Here is an 18,972-nt window from a genome sequence, read left to right as displayed (position 1 = left end):
CACCTAACCGTAGAAACGACACCTGCTTCTTAAAGCCATTAACTGGCTTTTCTAAATATAGTCAGCTGTGAGCCTGTGTGTCTGTCACAGTCTGTAGCGTCCACCGCATCTCCCCATTGAAAGCAGATACGCATGTATACATGTCCCTTTGTCCAGCAGGCCCGCAAAGCTGCAACTAGACACACATATGGCAAACACACACACACACACACACACACACACACACACACACACACACACACACACACAGTGCTACGTTAGACGCGAGGGCCCCGCACACTGTGACACACACACTAATTATAACAGCATCGACCACAATTAGTCCTCAGACTGACAGAAGGTCTCGAGGGAAGCACAGGGAGTTGCGTTGACTCCCCCGCGGGCAATTTGTCCATAGTTACAACGTGGCGTCATTTCATAGGGTTACCTCCTTGTGTGTGTGTGTGTGTGTGTGTGTGTGTGTGTGTGTGTGTGTGTGTGTGTGTGTGTGTGTGTGTGTGTGTGTGTGTGTGTGCAGATATTAATTATTATATTATAAAACACACATTAACCACTTTAGGCCTATTTTATACATGGGCTATTTGAAAATAGCAGATCTACAAGCTCACAACGCGTCGCATCGCGACGCGTTGTGAGCTTGTGGAACCGCTGTCGGTCATCACATTATTGGCTTAGGAATGCGACAAAACAAAAAAATATCCATGAATTCAAGTCTCCATGGGGTCACTGACTAATAGAAAAAAGGTCATTTTGGGGGTGAACTATCCTTTAACTAACGTCCCTAGTGTACAGTATATATTTGCTGCTCTGCTCACGCACCTTTATGTCTTACCTCAGGTACTACCACACCGGATAGATACCCGGTACCATGTGTAAATATAGAGATTTTGTGTCTATGTTTTATCTCTCTTCCCCTTTGCCCTCCTCTTCTTCTTCCCTTTCTCTTATGGAAATAACAAAAACGGTGGAGCTTGCACAAAAACACATTTCACCCACTTTTTTACACCTGTAAACCTGTGATGTGATATTAAAGTTGACTTCTGAGGACCAAATTTCCAATTTATAGTAGCATCTGACAAATAGACATTGTGAGGACCATTTTCCTTGGTCATCACAAGAGAAATGGTTGTTTTAGGGGAGTTGGGGGAGTTACAATTAGGGAAAGATTGGGGTTAGAGTCCTTCCTGGTCCCCACAAGACATTTGCATTGTTAAGGAGTCGGGGAGTTAGAATTTAATTTAGGAAAAGTTGCTAGATTTGGCCTTTAGAGCATAGGTTTAGGGTTAGATGGTTATATTTAATGTTTGAATTAAAGTTAAGGCCGTTCACACTGAGCACTACAACTATTAAAAAGAAAAGTTTAAAACATTTTTTTTTCCTAAAAAGTAATGTGGATGGCAGAGTTCACACCAACTATATAAAACAAATACAATGGCGATTCTGGCGAACGATATAGTTATAGTTATCGGTAGTTATAGTGCTCAGTGTGAACAGCCCTTTTCGCATGGTTGTGTTTAGTAAGATCTGACTGTGTGTGTGTGTGTGTGTGTGTGTGTGTGCGTGTGTGCGTGTGCGTGTGCGTGTGCGTGTGCGTGTGCGTGTGCGTGTGTGTGTGTGTGTGTGTGTGTCAGTGGTGTAAAGTAACTAAGTACATTTACTCAAATACTGTACTTAAGATCAATTTTGAGGTACTTTTACTACACTGGAGTATTTCCAATTGTCTATACTTTTGCTTCTCCTCCACTACATCTCAGAGACAAATATTGTACTTTTACTCCACTACAATTATTTGAAAACTAGTCAATAGTTACTTTGCAGATATAAATTATAACATTATAAAACCTACATGAACCACTTTAGCCCTATTTTATACCTATCGGCTATTTGAAATTAGCAGATCTACAAGCTCACAACGTGACACGTTGTGAGCCACTGGTGTGTGTGTGTGTGTGTGTGTGTGTGTGTGTGTGTGTGTGTGTGTGTGTGTGTGTGTGTGTGTGTGTGTGTGTGTGTGTGTGTGTGTGTGTGTGCTCGCGCGCGTTCCCCTTACACACACGCATGTGCACGCATGGTGTTGTTGTAAACAGAGAAGTTTGCAAAATGAGAAAGAGGAGCATTTGGGAGGGGGGAGGGGGGCGGGGGAGGGCACGCGAGTGAGCGACAGGTGGATGGGACGATGAGGAAAGGTGAGGAGAGGAGGAGGGGGTTACAGGTGGAGAGGGAGGAGAGAGGGAGGTGTATTTAAAGGTGGGAGTCCCCCCTCACATCTCCACACACCACCATCTCTGTTCCATCTCTGCTCTCCATCTCTGTCTCCATCTCTGTCGTCAGACCCGTCAGGTCAGCACTACTCCTCCACTAACTCAGGTAAGGATGGAACATCAGCCTTATGGCGCTCACACACTGGAAGGCACTGTTTTCTTTGTTCGTTTTTGTTGTTGTTGTTGTTGTTGTTGTTGTTTTGTGTGCCTTTAATTCACCCCAAATTGTTTGTGTCTGTGTCATGCAGTGGTGTAAAAAGTACTCTTTTACTTAAAGTAAAAGTATCAATACTGCAATGTAGAAATACTCTATTGGTATCGGTATCAGTATGTACTTGAAGTACCAAACGTAGAACGTACTCATTTTGCAGAACGTTTTTAAATGTATAAATTGTATGAAAATCATTTGAAAATAGCAGATCTACAAGCTTGTAGATTGTCTATTTTCAAATGGCCGAAATGTAAAGGGCTGAAGTGGTTAATGTATTTTTGTAGTAATAATCAAAATCTAGTAACTAAGGTTTTCAAATAATTGTAGTGGAGTAAAAGTACAATATTTGCCTATGAGATGCAGTGGGGTAGAAGTAGAAGTATTGAAAATTGGAAATACTCCAGTAAAGTAAAAGCACCTCAAAATTGTACTTAAGTACATGTAGTTTACTCTGTTCACTTTAACTGTTGCATGAGTGTATTCACACATCATCCACTCAAATTTGCTTCGGTTGCATTTTCTCTGCAAATACGAGCATCAACCTGTATGAATGAGGCATCAACTATATGCTACATACAGTATAGTTTGATGTGGAAAAACTCAACGCATTTTGTTATCATTACTCGTCCCTTCTTTTGGGTAAAGAGCTTTACCCAAAGTTGTTTTCAACTCTTACTTCCTATGAGAGGCTGTTGTCAGGAGAGAACGTAATGAACAAGTCAAGATAAAGGGATGTGGATGTCCTTGGTTCCTGGGTTACACTTGGTTGTGTGCCGTGCCGCGCACCTGATATAGCAGATTGTCAAGCTCACAACACGTCACATTGCAAGGCTGACCATCCGTTGTGAGCTTGCATTCTGCTATCTCCCTTCACTGTTCAAATGTTGTGTCTTGAACCCAGTAGATTGGGATTGTAGAGCTGATGAAATGCTTGATGTCATTCATTTGAGCCTAAAAAGTTAAACTTTTAAACGGGCAAATACTACATCCACAAATTGTAGACGACAAACTTTATGAATATCATTTTCTCTCAGTGCAAGGCAGAGAACAGGATCCTAATAATTCAGACTCACTCCGATGCTCAAGCGCTCTCACAAACAGGAGTAACTTTTTTTCCTTATTTTTCATTTGACCAAGTGCAGAACGTATGGGGTATTCGTCCATCAGATTAGTTCGATGACAGAATGAACTGTAACTCTGCAAAATGAAAAGATGTATTTTTTTCAATCTAGTCTGTCAGTCCCTGTTTGTGTTGGAATGAGACAGAAAAGGTGGCCTCCTGTTTTAACGTTCTGCCGGCATCAAGTTAGAGAAGCACAACCGTGCAAGAATTTTGTTTTTCCTTTATGTCTCACTCTATTCTGCTTCATCCATCCTTTGCACAGCAGGTAAACACAGCTGAAAGCGGGTGTGTTTCTGTTACTGCGTGCCAGCGTGAGGTTGGTTGGCTCGTAGTAAGACCTGAATGAAACACACACGCAAGCTGTGTTTGGCTGCTGTGAAAGGGCCTATTGACCATGTTATGATGACCATGTTACATTATTACATTACATTACAGTCATTTAGCAGACGCTTTCATCCAAAGCGACAATAAGTGCATTCAACATAGGTAGGGAACGAAACTACTAATCACCAGAAGTCTTAAGTGCATTCTCTTCTAAAACAAGCAACTAAGAGTATACCTAGCGCTAAGGTAAAAGTGCAATATATCAGCTACCTACTTTCTTAAAGAGATGAGACAAATAGGAAAATCAAATGAGCAAGAGATGAGACAAATAGGAAAATCAAATGAGCAAGAGCTAAAAACAAATAAGTGTATCGAATAAACAAGATCCAATAAGATGAGATGTACCTGAGATGTTACTATCTCAGGTTGTGTATTTTAATTGTATCCTGCCTATGGCACAATACAGTAAAAACACACAACCAGAAAACACGATTCGAAGAGAAAACATCTTCAAAGCTGATCCGTTGTCCTGTGAAAAGTATTGAGTCATTTCTGCTTGTGTGGTTGATATAAACAATATTGGCCGAATGTCCAGGATGCTAATCAACAGTGGTGGAAAAAGTTTTTTTTTAAGGTACAAAAGTATTGGTATCAAAATTGAGTTAAAGTACCAAAAGTAAAAGTAACCAAAACAATTGCAGATCTACAGTAAAGATCTGCAATTTTCAAATAGCCTATGTATAAGATAGGGCTAAAGTGGTTAGTATAGGTTTTATAATGTAATCATTTATATCTGCAAAGTAACTAGTAACTAAAGTTTTCAAATAATCGTAGTGGAGTAAAAGTTCAATATTTGCATCTGAGATGTAGTGGAGTAGAAGTAAAAGCACCGAAAACACCACTGCTAATCAAGCCAAAGGCGGTGGGTGACAGGTGATTTGACAGGTGATTGACAGGTAGGTTAAATCAGCAGTGTAGCAGGGGTGATCTGGGTCAGAGGAAACACAGGGTGCTACAACTTGTTTTTTTTTTGCGGTGTGGAGCTCAGGTTGCCTTGCTTATCTGTAAGCTCTCTGGGTTGGACAGCTGTTCCGGGGGGTTGGGGGTGGGTGGGAGGGGGGGGGGGGGGTTCACGTTTCATGCTTATCAGCTACTTAGCTCACATGTCTCCTGTCCCTCAGAGCTTGCCCTAGGCTGTACAGGGAAGCTTGTGAAGGGCAGGATCACGTCATGTGGAACAAACTGTGGTCACAAACATTGTTAGAGAGAAGACACGCTTCCCCCCTAATCTGTAATCAGATCCGCTGACATGGTAGCGGAGGGGGTTGCCACCAGTGGTGGAAAGTACTTTAAGTACTTTATACTTTTATACATAGGCTATTTGCGCATGGTGAGGCATTGTGAGCTTGTAGATCTGCTATTTTCAAACATTTTAGTACTTTTACGTTTGTATCATTTTGAACACAGGCCTTTTACTTGCAACTATTTCTACATTGCAGTATTGATACTAAAATAAATATACAAAAAAATTTGAGTACTTTTTCCACCACTGGTTTCGACGTATAGCCAGAATCATGATGCAACCCTGACAAGTTCTACACTTGTCAGGGTAGAACTCAAACACGTGGTTGGATGACACTCCTGTGCTCTATGGCAGGGGTTCCCAAAGTTGGGGTCGCGACCCCACTTGGGGTCGTGGGAGACTGACGGTGGGGTCGCAAATTTATTTTGATTCATTTTATTTTTTATTTTTTTTACTTTAAATTCAACAGAATGGATGAAATACAATCTAAAAATTATTACAAATGGTACATTTTACCATTTTAATACATTACAAATGCATACCGAACGTGCAAGTTTATGTGAATAAATGAGCTCCAGGTTTAGGTGGGGTCGCGAGTCAATGTCCGCATTATTTTGGGGTCGCGGGCTGAAAAGTTTGGGAACCCATGCGTTGGGGGTACACCTATAGGGGTACTCATACGTGCAACATAGGAGTGCGACCCATTGTTTTTTTTTTATATTTTCTTAAGCTTTCCTAATTTATTTGTTTTATTTATATACTGAAATATAAAGAAAAATAATAAAAAAAGAAGGTCTGATTAAAAAAAATAATAATAATTTCCTGGATTTTTTTCCAGGTATTTTCTTTTCTCCCGAAATAGTGAAAATAACATCCTTGTGAGCTTGTACATTGACTGTTTTCACCACAGGGCTTACGTGATTAATTCATAATGTATTTTTGGGTGCCGGTCGGGGAGACACTCAATTTCTCCTTTGGGTCTCGACGTGGAAAAAAAGTTGTAGGAACCCCTGATCTAACCAATATTGTCAAAATGTTCTTCTTCCCTCACCTCCTCGATTCTCATCTGTCTTTACTTGTCTTCCTCCCCTGTTCTCCTCCCCTTCCTCCTGCCTGTGTCTCCTCTCTCCTCTGTTCCTCAGAATGTCTGGTCTTAACTCAGGTGAGAACGCCTCGGCTCTGGAGAACGCCATGCAGCTGATGATCCAGACATTTCACAAGTACTCCGGCAAAGAGGGCGACAAGTACACGCTGAGCAACGCCGAGCTCAAAGAGATGCTGGTCTCGGAGCTAGGAAACTACCTGGGAGTAAGTGTCTCTCTACACTAATACACGCAGTATTACTGCAAATATACTAACTAGTTATATGTATTGCATTAACATAAAATATCATGCACATTGGATAAAATAACCTTTTGCTTATTGAAATAAGTTAGGGATTGTAGCTTTATGCCAACTGGCATGCCGATGTTTTGACGTGTCATTATAGGCAAAGATTTTAAATTAATTTGATATATTTATCAATTAGGATTTAAAAGAAAAAGATAAACAACAAAAAAAGCGCAATAGGACGTGTTCTGAGCTACAGTTGTTGCTATTTTTGCTTTTCGTCATACAACAAAGTATAGGCTATAAGGCTTAGTTAAACAGTTGATCAGGACTGTGTTTGACAGTGTGAATGTATCAATGCAGGACAAATTGAAAGATTATTATAAAAATAATATTAAACCGCTTGCACACTGAAGGCCTCCAATGAAAAGTGCTTTTTTGCACCCAAAGAAATCGGTGACGTTTCGAGCTACACACTCTTCATCAGACCAATGAAGACTGTCTATCATTGGAGCCCTACAGTGTGCATTATCCTTTTTATAATAATCTTGCCATTTTGTACCCCTGCCAGCCCAGTAGCTATGGTACAGTCACAAAATTTAGATTTTTATTACTAAACATCTCTATATATATTTCGGCTATTTGAACCGATCTACAAGCTCACAATGCGTTACGATGCGACACATTGTGAGCTTGTAGATCTGCTATTTTCAAAACATGTTAAAAACATTTTAGATATATGATAACTTCTGAAACGCATTAATGAGTACTTTTACTTTTGGTACTTTATGTACATTTTGATACCGAAACTTTTGTACTTTCACTCAAGTACATTTTTAATTCCGGACTTTCACTTGTAACAGGGTATTTCTGCATTGCGGTATTGACACTTTTACTCAAGTAATACAATTGAGTACTTTTTTCCACCACTGAGTACAGTATCAGTAATCATCTTGTGTTGCCATTGTCCTCTCTTTGCGCAGCAAGCCCAGGACAAAGAGGCGGTGGAGAAGGTGATGGGCGACCTAGACACCAACAACGACGGAGAGGTCGACTTCACCGAATTCATCATCCTCGTAGGAGCGCTCACCGTCGCCTGTAACGACTTCTTCCTCGAGTACAACGAAAAGTCAGAGAAGAAGAAGTGAACGCGGCCGCGCCTTTCGCACTCACACGCGCACACGCACGCACATGCGCTCACACGTACACACACAAACAACTCACTGCAACAGCGCACGCTTCAATAGGAAGGTTGTGACAGGAAAAGGAGTGTCACGCGACCATTTCTGTCATGGACTTGAAAATACACACGCTGTGTGTCGCTTTGTGTGGTGAGTTGTGTGGTGAGTTGTGTGTGTGTGTGTGTGTGTGTGTTTGTGTTCGTGTGTGTTCGTGTGTGTTCCCATCACACCCCCCAAGCTGTATAATTATCTCAGAGTGACCAATCGGATCATTTCTATATCAATAATTGAATGTTGGATTCAGTTACTGTTGAACATGTGGAATGGAATGTCTCTCACTCAACTGTCTTTTCACTCATTTTGTAAACTTATTTTTTTTGTCCGTTCATGATTAAAGCTGTTTGTCCTGGATGCAATAAACCATGACATTTAACCAACGAGTCTGGTGTGAGTTTGAAAACTGCCTATAAGAGGGTCTGTCTTTGTCCGTGTCCGTCTGTAAGTGTGAGTGTGTGTCGAGCAGCGATGGAAAGTGTAATTAAGTACAATTTTGAGTTACTTTTTACTTTTTCCAATTTGCAATACTTTTACTTCACTACATCTCAAAGGCAAATATTTTGACAAACATTTGACAAACATTTTGATACCAATACTTTTGTACTTTTACTCAAGTAAATTTTGAATTCCGGACTTTTACTCGTAACAGAGTAATTGCTGTATTGATACTTTTACTTAACTAAAACAATTGAGTACTCTTCCCACCACTATATGTCATAGTTGTCACAGGCTGCCCTATGAAGTCATGACATCCCCAGTGTAAATGATGCCATGTTGAAAGTAGTTAATTGTTGCAGCTATTTTGGACGATAACACCAGAAACAAAACAAAACAAAAACAAAAAAGAAATTGCACACATACTGTATGTGCCACTACATTGTTTTACATCACTTCTCATGGTAATTCAACCGTGGGATTGTTATGACATTGTAGCTGGTAGTAAATCCTATATGCAGGAAATGAATGGGATTTCTACGTCCAGGGAGAGCAGAAGAGAGGAGAGAGGAGAGAGGAGAGGAAATCCCACAGCAGTCTGAGCCTCTAGCAGCATAGCTGCGTTCCTGGATTGAATGGGTTGAGGGCCACAAATTCCCCAACTAATATCCGTATCCGGTTGGGAGCCACAGTGTTAATATTGTTCCCCCACATGAATGCTGAATTGCGTTGTCTAGTCCTGCCAGTCGCTAAGAGTTCATGGGCATACCAAACAAAGTATACCAAGCTGTATTTGAAGAACCACAGCCACATTCTCTTCCTTTCTAATGGATTTGGAAGAATGCCCTTTTCTCTGCTTTGAGTGCTTTCTGTTGCTTTTTGGCGAAAACAACCTACATTCAACAGCCAATAACTATAGATCGGAAGATCCCCCGATTCTACAAGACTCAGATACGTCTTCTAAGCGATCGGTGGATGGATCATTGTGAAAAATAATATTCTATGATTTTTCAAAGGTTAGAGAAAACGTTCGGAATCACTGGCAAGGTCGGCTACAGACGATGTTTTATTCTGGCAGTTTATCCAGAAATGAATTGCAGACTCTATCTAGGTTTTGATCCAACTTGCCTTAGGTGTGGTCATGACCTGGCTACCCTTTGTCATAATGTTTTGTGACTGTCCAAAAGTTTTGGTCAGACGCACATTCCCACTAGGCCAAGGAAGAAATGCCACTTGAACATTTTCACATCCGCCTCATGGTGGCGCTATAACAGGCCGATTTGCGTTTTTACATATAACTGCACCGATGTATGTAAAACTTTGTATGGACACTCTCTAGAGGCCAAAGGAAAATGTTTGCCCTGCTTTTTATAGCGCCACCAGGAGGATTTATGTAAATATTTTTTTTTATATTACTCCTCCAGATTTTAATCAAAATTTCACACAAATCGGTACACATGCTCTCTATAGTCATGTGATCAAGACGGCTCTGTTAAACTTTTCATATTCCATCCTGATTGGCTAAGATTGACATCTAAAGTTTGCAGGAGTGGCCCGTTTTGAACTAAATGCCGCAAATCATGAACGCGGCATCCAATTGTGGTGAAACTTTGCACACAGATTTGCACTACGTTGAGGAACAAATGCCACACTTTTAATATTGCCCTACTATAGTGCAGTTTTAAAAGAAAATCACATTACTCCTATACAAATTGTGTCCAAACATCACTCAAATCTGTACACATTATCTCTATTATAGTCAAGTAATCAAGACGGATCCGTCTTTTTCATATTCCATCCTGACTGACGAATTCCGAACATTGCTGGCCGTCGTGGCCGACAATAACCTACCTGACCTGGCGGAGACCTGTGCTCCGAGGAGCAGTTTTTCTAATTTATATATGTATTTGTTTAGTTGTTTAGTTGTTTATTTATTCAGCCAGTTCCCACCTGATGTCATGTGGGAGTTCAGACTGCTCCACACCGTACTGAATAACTGCTAGCTTGCATAACATCTTCAGATTAGGACTTAAATCTAAGATATACAGGTCATTAAGTGTGGGGTATGCTCCAAAGATGATGATACGATCTCCCACCATGCAACAACGCATGCAAAACATCCTACACAGGGCTTTCCCTTTGGGCTCAACCTTCTTCCATGAGCAGGTCTGTGGATTGAATGTCCACAGATCATTGTAGTCACACTTGTAGCGTCGATATATGTACAGCTCTCCTTTGTAGGCAAAGGCTGAATGACCACAGCGTCCTTTTGGAAGAAGCTGTGCAGAAGGTGTGCTCAGCCAGCAGTTGGTCTCTGTGTCAAACACCATGATGTTGTTGTAGTATTCTCCCTGGTCCCCTGTGCCCCCAAATACAAACATCTTTGTCCCGATGATGGTGGCAGAGTGACTTGAGGACACAGGTGGTGGCGTTCCTCTGGTGTTAAATAAAGCCCATACCATTGTGGTGGTGTCCAACTTGTAGATGTCATTAGTGCGTCCACGTCCAGTCAGCTTGGTGTTTCCTCCATAAATATACATGACCTTCCTCAAGACACAGGCTGAGTGATGGTGCCTCGGCTTTGGAACAGTACCGGCAATTTTGGTTTGGACCATCTGTGGTTGTCAACATCAAATGAATAAAGTACGTTACAGTAAGTATGTCCCCCCCAGATGTAGACAATATCTTCTACCAGAACAGCTGTGTGGTCCGTGCGCACGCATGGAATCTCAAGGTGATGTTCTCCTCTTCCATTTGTCCATGGGGGCAACTTCCTCCAGCGTAGAGACAATGTGTTGAAGATGTAGACATCAATCTGACAGCGGCGGACTGGCCATTTGGCGTACCGGGCAAATGCCCGGTGGGCCGCTGGGCCAGTGGGCCGCTGGGCCAAAAAAAATATTTTTGCTCCCGTTTTAGGATTATTACGGTCATTTCCGGGTCACGCGGCCAAATTATTAGTTACGTTAATGTTTGGGCTGGGATGCTTTCCAGCAGGGGCCTCAGTGCGGCTGCAGAGTTCATGTGCAGGGCTGGGCTGCGGAAACAGTGAAATGCTCCCCGCCCGGGACCGGTCCGGACCAAAATGCCAGGGCTGAATTTTGGTCCCAGTCCGGCCCTGCAATCTGATCACTGTTCTTGTTTCTGTATCCTTCAAATGAGTTGTGTCCGACTACCACAGCAGCTGGGTAGTATTCCTTAGATCGTCCTTTCAGATGTATAGTCCTTTCAGATGTATCGTCCAGTGAAACATTTCACACACCAGTAGGCTACCACTTTGTAAATCAGTGCAACTAATTTACAGAAGAGGTTTTTAGAAGGCAGGCCTATTTGTTTACAGAAGTTGCTGAATGATGTTGTGTTGGAAAATACAATAACGACATTTAAAAGGATAATTACATCTGATGTCAAAATGATGTTGTGATGACATCATTATACGGAATAGCTAATGACGTTACTTAACCTGAATGGCTATTTTAGCTAAATCTATGATCTGCATTCTGTCAGTAATATGACATCACTAATCCATATTGGGGCATAGTGTGATAAAGACACACTATCTGTGTGAATTAATGACTCCTCTGACAGGAGGGAGAATTAGAATGTAGCTTTGTGATGCTGAGCTGGCATTAGGACCATGCTTATTAACATTCATTCAATAACAAAATTAATTCTGCATTCCAGCAGCCTGTATGAGTTCCAGTCTGTGCAGTAAGAATATTTTAGTCATGCTGCTTCAGTTGAACCACATAAATGAGTTTACTGATTACATGCATTTAATCTATTGCAATGTGACTGACAGTTTGTTCATAAACATGCAGACACACATGCACATACTGCGCACACAACACACACAAGGCATGTGAGTTACAGAGCAAAGGCTTTGTTCTACAGGAACACAACTCCACTGTTAAGCCTCTCTCTCTCTCTCTCTCTCTCTCTCTCTCTCTCTCTCTCTCTCTCTCTCTCTCTCTCTCTCTCTCTATCTATCTATCTCTGTGTGTTAAGTGATCAGCTTGAGTCCTGCCACTGAGTGATGATCCATATCTATCATTGTATCCAGTATCTATATAGATGTACAGTTCAACTTAAGAAAGACTTCACCCCACAGAATGAATGCAATGATGTTTATTACAATAAAGTAATTTGGTAAGCATCAAGAGTCAAATGAATTAACAATTTGGCGCGGGCCCCATCGAAGGAGAATCGATATGTAGCTTCACATCAGATCCTGCCTGATGAAAGGCAGGGGGCTCCGGAGCCCGGCCCCGTAGATAGGGCCTCCTGGTGGTTCCTGCTGCTGGGCGGTGTCGGTATCTGAACAGATAGCATGAGAGAGTTAGGGAAGGAGGAGGCATGTTTTAAAGGAACACTGTCATGAGCTGAGCTGAACTGATCTGATTGGAACAGAGCCAAATAGGGAAATTGGTTGATAGGAGAGGAATGTTATGAGTAACAGTTCGTTCAGTCTCTCTGTTGAACTGTCGTTAATAAAAAAACTCCTATTTCAACTTAAGAAAGACTTCACCACACAGAATGAATGCAATGATGTTTATTACAATAAAGTAATTTGGTAAGCATCAAGAGATATATATATATATATATATATATATATATATATATATATATATATATATATATATATATATATATATTTCCTGGGCACTACCTTCCCTCTGCCAACCTAGGGAGGCCAGGGCCGAGCTCATGCCTCCTTCAATGCATGAGAGCCAACTGACCTTCTTGTCACCTGACAGGGGAGAGTTTCCCTGGTTGGACGTAGCGCGTGGAAGGAACACGTTATTCCAACCAGTTCCCTTCCCCTCCATCAGGCGCCCCGGCTGGCCAGGGGGAGGCAGTATAGTGACCAGGATTACTGCATGTTTTTGTGAGGGTACCTACCCTAGGAGACACGGGGAGAACATGCAAACTCCACACAGAAAGGCCCTTTCGCCAACCCCACCTAGGGTATGGGCACTGATGTCGCGGAGGAGAGAACACGCCCCCAGCGCCCACAGCGTTCCCTGCGGGAATTGAACCCAGGACCTTCTAGCTGTGAGGCAACAGCGCCACCGTGCCCCCTATGAATTAACAATTTGGCGCGGGCCCCATCGAAGGAGAATCGATATGTAGCTTCACATCAGATCCTGCCTGATGAAAGGCAGGGGGCTCCGGAGCCCGCCCCAAAGGAGAAGGTGAAATGAAATACATACCTGAGAATGATTATATACAAACATGGATCGGTTGAGGTTTCCAGGAAGAGGCAGGACATCTGACCTTCAGCACCGAGGGTTCTAGGGGGAGAGAAAAAGACTGACACCTGCTGTAGCTGAACCTTCACGACTGAAGGTTCAAAATGATATTAAAATCCTCCTGCTGCTTATCGGAGCCATCACGACTGAAGGCTCGCAGGAGGTTATGCTCCTGCCGTTATGGGACCCTTCACGATTGAGGCTCGCAGGAGATGAGTGTTTAACAGAATGATGAGAAATGAGAAGATAATGACCTGGTGCTTTTGAGTAGTCGGTGAAATGCTAGAAGGGTAGCTTTTGCCGGCAGAATCTAATTAGAGATGAGAGATTAAATTTGAGAGGCGTCCTCACGATAGAGGATTCAAATTAACTGAAGCATGTTTGTAATGAGAATGTCACCTATTGATGTAGATGAACTCCCGGCGGAGGTATGTGTGAAGGAGGGACGGAATGATGAAGGATGATATGAACAGGATGTATGAGAGTCCTATGAGAGAGAAAGGACATTAAAGAGCTCATGACAGGATAATGAGTAGAGATTTAACCATATGGGCACTACACCGATAGTGAAGCTACTGGGGTCAGAAATTGATAGAAGTAGGCAGACCTTGAGAAACCCACTGAGTGAAAGTAGTACATAATAACAATAAAACAACAATAAAATGTAAATGAGTAGAATGGCAGATAGAAAATGGTGAAAGAAATAAACTAGAGTGCTGAACCCCGTCACCTGACACAACCACCAGTAAATTTACATACCGAACTAGCAGCCATGAATCGCTGGGCGTCGAGTACTGATGAAGCTTCTGGTCTAATGTAATCAGAGTAGGCAGATGAAGACCATCTTCCCAAGGACTTCAGAGTATGAACCGGGATGCCACTAGTTGCAGCAGTAGTAGCAGCGCCGATTCTCAGAGAGTGACTTGAGAATCGGTCAGGAGGTAGTCCGCATTTTTTTACGAGAAAATGGAGGTGACAGGAGAAAAAGCTTTGGTAGAGAGGAAGACCATTAGGAAGGAGAAACAAGGAAGCATGACTAGGAGTGCGTTTTCGGACAGAGAGGAACCTAAGCATAGAAGAATAGGGGCAATAACTACCAGAAACCCTAGCGACTGAAATGAAACAGCCTTTAAGCTTTCTATCTGATTTTGAGTGTTTTAAAAACAGTTTATAACCAAGGTGAACGAATGAAAGATCTGAGAAGCAAATATCTCTGGAGACATAAATAAGGGGTAAAGATTCCATTCCTAAGACATGCAATGAGGGTGTGAAGAATATTTAGCGTTATGGGAAGGCGTTTACCTGGGGTAGGAGGTGAAGATCTACGAAAGCCTTTAAGAAGGAGACTAATATGAGAGTTAGTGAATAAGCTAGGGAAGAAAGGATCAATGAGACGAGCATGGAACTGGACCCAGCTGCCACTAAGCAATGGATAGAACCAACCCGGAGATTGTTTACTTGAAAGTTAAAAGTAAGAAAAGCAGAAACAGAGGAAACCAACACAGGGATTAAAGGAATAGAATATTCAGAGCAGAATAGACCAAATTTCCGCCATGCTGAGTCGTAGGAGCTAACTGTGGCAGGAGAAAGAGCTGCTCTGACATAACTGCGAGAGAGAGAATGGAAGCTATGTAAAGGGATCAATTCAGAACCAGATCTTGGTAATCGGGGCAGACCAGGGAGAATGGTTTGGCTGAAGGGAAGCGCTGATGGAACTCCTGAAATTTGAAGCGGGAGAGTGTGCTGCTTTAATTATGAAATTTTGCATAACGGAAGACCAGGTGATGAACCTCATGAAGGGCATTATTTGAGGGGAAGAAGATCGACCTTTATTTATAATGTTCACTGTGGCTTCGTTATCACAGTGAAACACTATCGCCTACGAGACCAGTGAGATCCCCAGAGTTTGCAGGCTACCGCTATGGGATACAACTCATGAAGCGCAATTGATAATGGCTGACACAGACAGTCAGATTGGCTCAATTCTGGTGGCCAGCTAGCAGCGAACCATTCCCCCTGGAAGATTCCCCCAAAACCTGTAGAGGGCGCTGCATCAGTAAAAAGGTGCATCTCGTTAGCTGGTAATTTGGACCAAAACGCAAGGTCAGAGTGACAACCTGCGTCTAGTGTTATTTGGTCACTTAGAGAATCTACTTTGCTGGCCGCTTCTAACAGCCGAGCAATGAAAGATCTGCCCTGGGGAATTGTTCTAATAGCATAATTAAAATGGCCCAGCAGGGACAACAGCTGACGCTTTGATAAGGGTAAACCAGCGCTGGTAATCAACTCCCTGGTGCGAATCAGCTTCTCCATTGGAAGAGAAGCTTCCATTTTAACCGAATCTAAAGTAATACCGAGAAATTCTATGGACTTAGCAGTTTTAAAAAATGTCAGTATTACATTGTCCATAATGAGACGATCCTATAGAACACTGAACTTTTTGTCTGGAGACTATGTTTTGCACCCTGTCAATCCGTCCGTGTGTCCGTGTGTCCGTCTGTCTGCGAGCAGCTAATCTCCGGCACTGTTGGCCAGGTCGCTGTGAAACTGTACAAACACACTCCCTGGATGACAGAGCAGAACTTCTGCCCCCAACTTTTCAGATCGACCCGTTATAGCGCCACCATGAGGCCGATTCTTTGCAAAACAATCTTTTTGATATTACTCCTACAGATTTTGTCCAAAAGTCACGAAAATGTTCCATATTCCATCCTGATAGGCTAAGATTGGCTTCCAAAGTTTGCAGGATTGGTGTTTTGAACAAAATGCCTCAAATCATGAACGCAGTGTGCTATTTCCGTGAAATTGTGCACACACATTCCCACTAGGCTGAGGAATAAATGCCACTTGAACTTTTCAAATCAGCCTCATGGTGGCGCTATACCAGGGCGATTCACGTTTTTACAAATGCACCGATCTGCGTGAAACTTTGCACACACCCTTCCTAAAGGCCAAGGAAAAACCTCTGCCCTGCATTTTTCACATTTGCTTTTTATTGCGCCACCAGGAGGAAGACTTATGTAAAGCATTTTTTTTAATATTGCTCCTCCATATTGTATCCAAATTTCACGCAAATCGGTACACATGCTCTCTCTAGTCATGTGATCAAGACGGTTCTGTTTAATTTTTCATATTCCATCCTGATTGGCTAAGATTGACATCTGCTTCTGCTCTCGTACAGTGAGGACGCTTTTGCTGCTCGCTCTGCCCTATGCTTACATTCCTCAGCTGATATCCATGTTTTATTTTTATTTTTTTCCCCTGAGAAACCACGAATGGATCCTGGATATTTATAAACCCATGGGACTCTATTTCTTCTATAGATAGAAGCTTTTGCCATATTTCAATATATTATTTTTCGATCTATTTGTCGACCTCCAGTGACTGGGTACGTGGCATATAGCCAAAGCTAATTAGCATCAGGATGTACCCGACTGTTTCAACAGAGGAATACCAAAAATTGCTTCAAAGGATTGCAGTGCTGGAAACGGACTTAAACTTTTTAAGAGTGAATGTGGAAGTGAATCAACATTATGGAATTCCACAGTCTCAGAGCAACGGACAAGACCATGACAAGGCTCTCTCATGGAACACTCTCGGGGCAAAGCCAAAGGCTTTGAAGGGGCGAATAACTGGCAGAACTCGGAGCCCTGTGATTACAGATCTGACCGGCTGGCCTGCGCTACCACCCGCGCGTCACCATCAACGATGCCCCCGGACACAGGGTACCGCGTCTTCCACCCCCCTTCAACAGCGGAAAACTGCCAACGGGAGATCTACAAACAAATCTCCCAAAACATCGCGTCAACAGTGGAAAACTGCCAAGGGGAGATCTACAAACAAATCTCCCAAAACATCGAGTGCTGAGTGTCCGGTGCGGCTGGGAAATAGATTCAGCCCATTGCTTCAGGACCCCAGATGCCCGTCTGATGACAGACCAAACAAATCCTCTTCACCCAGCAGGGTAAGAACCAAGAGTAACTCAGAAGGAAAAAGGTTATATGATGAGCCTGAATTTCTGATCATAGGGGATGCCGCTATTAAAGATGTTAAAAGCATGATAAGAAGAAAGGCAAAAGTGTTATGCTTCCCCAAAGACAAAGTCTCTGACATGAATGACAGAATTCTGAATCTTGTCGCTGAACACCCAACGGTGAAAACCCTGATTTTGCACGTTGGCACATGTGATACAGAGGACAAACAGTCAGAAATCCTAAAACAGAATTTCACTGCCTTATTCAGCAAAATCAGCTCACTTGATGTGAAGGTGTGCATCAGCGGCCCAGTACCACCTACAAGAGGCGGCGATGAACGTTTCAGTAGACTGTCTGCACTGAGCAAATGGCTTTCAACTACGTGCACCAACAAATCTGTACATTTTATTGACAATTTCAATTTTTTTTGGGATAGAAGACACCTATTTTCCTCGGATGGGCTTAAATTGAACAAGCTGGGAGCAAAATTGTTTATGTTAAACCTTTTCTACAATGTTCCTATGTCTTCACCAAGCTCTGTCAAGGCCAGAGCACAAGATTCCATAACAACAGATAGTGCTCTGTTATCTGCTACCGCTGCTGAAAAACATGAATGGCTTTGTGTAGACGCTACCACACCACCCCCCACCACTGCTGAGGGGGGGGGGGGCGCCACACCCCCCCCTACCAAGGATGGTGGAACATCCATAACAAATGAACTCTCTGATAACTCGGAAACAAAAACAAAGGACAGCGCAACTGCTGATAACAGCCTAACTCCACAGAAGGAGATTGCCACGGAGGAGTCGACTGCTGATGACAGCCTGGAGGAGATTGTCGACTCTGCAGCCACGGTCACGCTAGAAGAGGGAGGAGACACAGAGGAGTCTCTCAATGAGGAAGATCAACCAACTCTATCACCTTCCTCCTCCTCATCATCATCTTTTTCCCTGTCCCCAATACCTCTTCTGGAGTTCACCAGTAGCATGAACGACTTGATTAAAGAGGGGACTAGACTCACCCCCCAAATCAAACGCCAGGCCCCACAACCATCAACCGTGCCCTGCCCCCCACCCATCCCCCCTCGACGGTTGACGCTGTTGGCACTAGCGATACAGAGGCGCAAGATCAGGAACGAAGAACGTCAAGAACAGCGCAAGAACAAGAACGTCCTGTCGGCTTCCCTACGTCTAGAGAATACATTTGACTGCTGAGATAGGCAGGGTCCATTATGCATAGCCAAAATCATGTCTGGGCCCAAGGCTATTTCAGTTAGCCTTGTAGAAAACAAGGTTTACAATATTTCCACTGTTATCTCAAATAGAGCCTCCGGGACAAGGAGTGACTTTAAACACTCTGCAAATATAGCAAATTTAACACGCATTCCCTGTAGAGGCAACAGCCAGATAGTTGAATGCCTGAAGCTAAACCTGGCCCTATTTAACATCAGGTCACTTAATGACAAGTCTTCCTCTGTAAATGATATCATCTGTAAAGAGAAACTAGATATTATATTTCTAAC

General features: G+C 42.7%; 1 protein-coding gene across 1 annotated transcript; it reads left to right on the top strand.

Annotated features, from left to right (window-relative positions):
* Positions 1 to 2,283: 2,283 nt before the first annotated feature.
* On the top strand, positions 2,284 to 7,867 carry s100t (S100 calcium binding protein T). The gene is made up of 3 exons (XM_080426271.1): positions 2,284 to 2,367; positions 6,365 to 6,530; positions 7,535 to 7,867. Exons 2-3 carry the CDS (start codon positions 6,366 to 6,368, stop codon positions 7,697 to 7,699), a joined length of 330 nt encoding a protein of 109 aa, XP_080282397.1. The 5' UTR covers positions 2,284 to 2,367; position 6,365; the 3' UTR covers positions 7,700 to 7,867.
* Positions 7,868 to 18,972: the final 11,105 nt, after the last annotated feature.

This window comes from Gymnoscopelus braueri, assembly GCF_963280865.1.
Source record: "Gymnoscopelus braueri genome assembly, chromosome: 4".
Lineage (NCBI taxonomy): Eukaryota > Metazoa > Chordata > Actinopteri > Myctophiformes > Myctophidae > Gymnoscopelus > Gymnoscopelus braueri.
This window is presented reverse-complemented; position numbering and strand designations above follow the sequence as displayed.

Excerpts from the sequence above, each read along its gene's own strand:
- s100t (XM_080426271.1), top strand. The coding sequence starts at position 6,366 with ATGTCTGGTCTTAACTCAGGTGAGAACGCCTCGGCTCTGGAGAACGCC. Across the intron at positions 6,531-7,534 it reads AGCTAGGAAACTACCTGGGA|CAAGCCCAGGACAAAGAGGC; the intron begins GTAAGTGTCTCT and ends CTCTTTGCGCAG.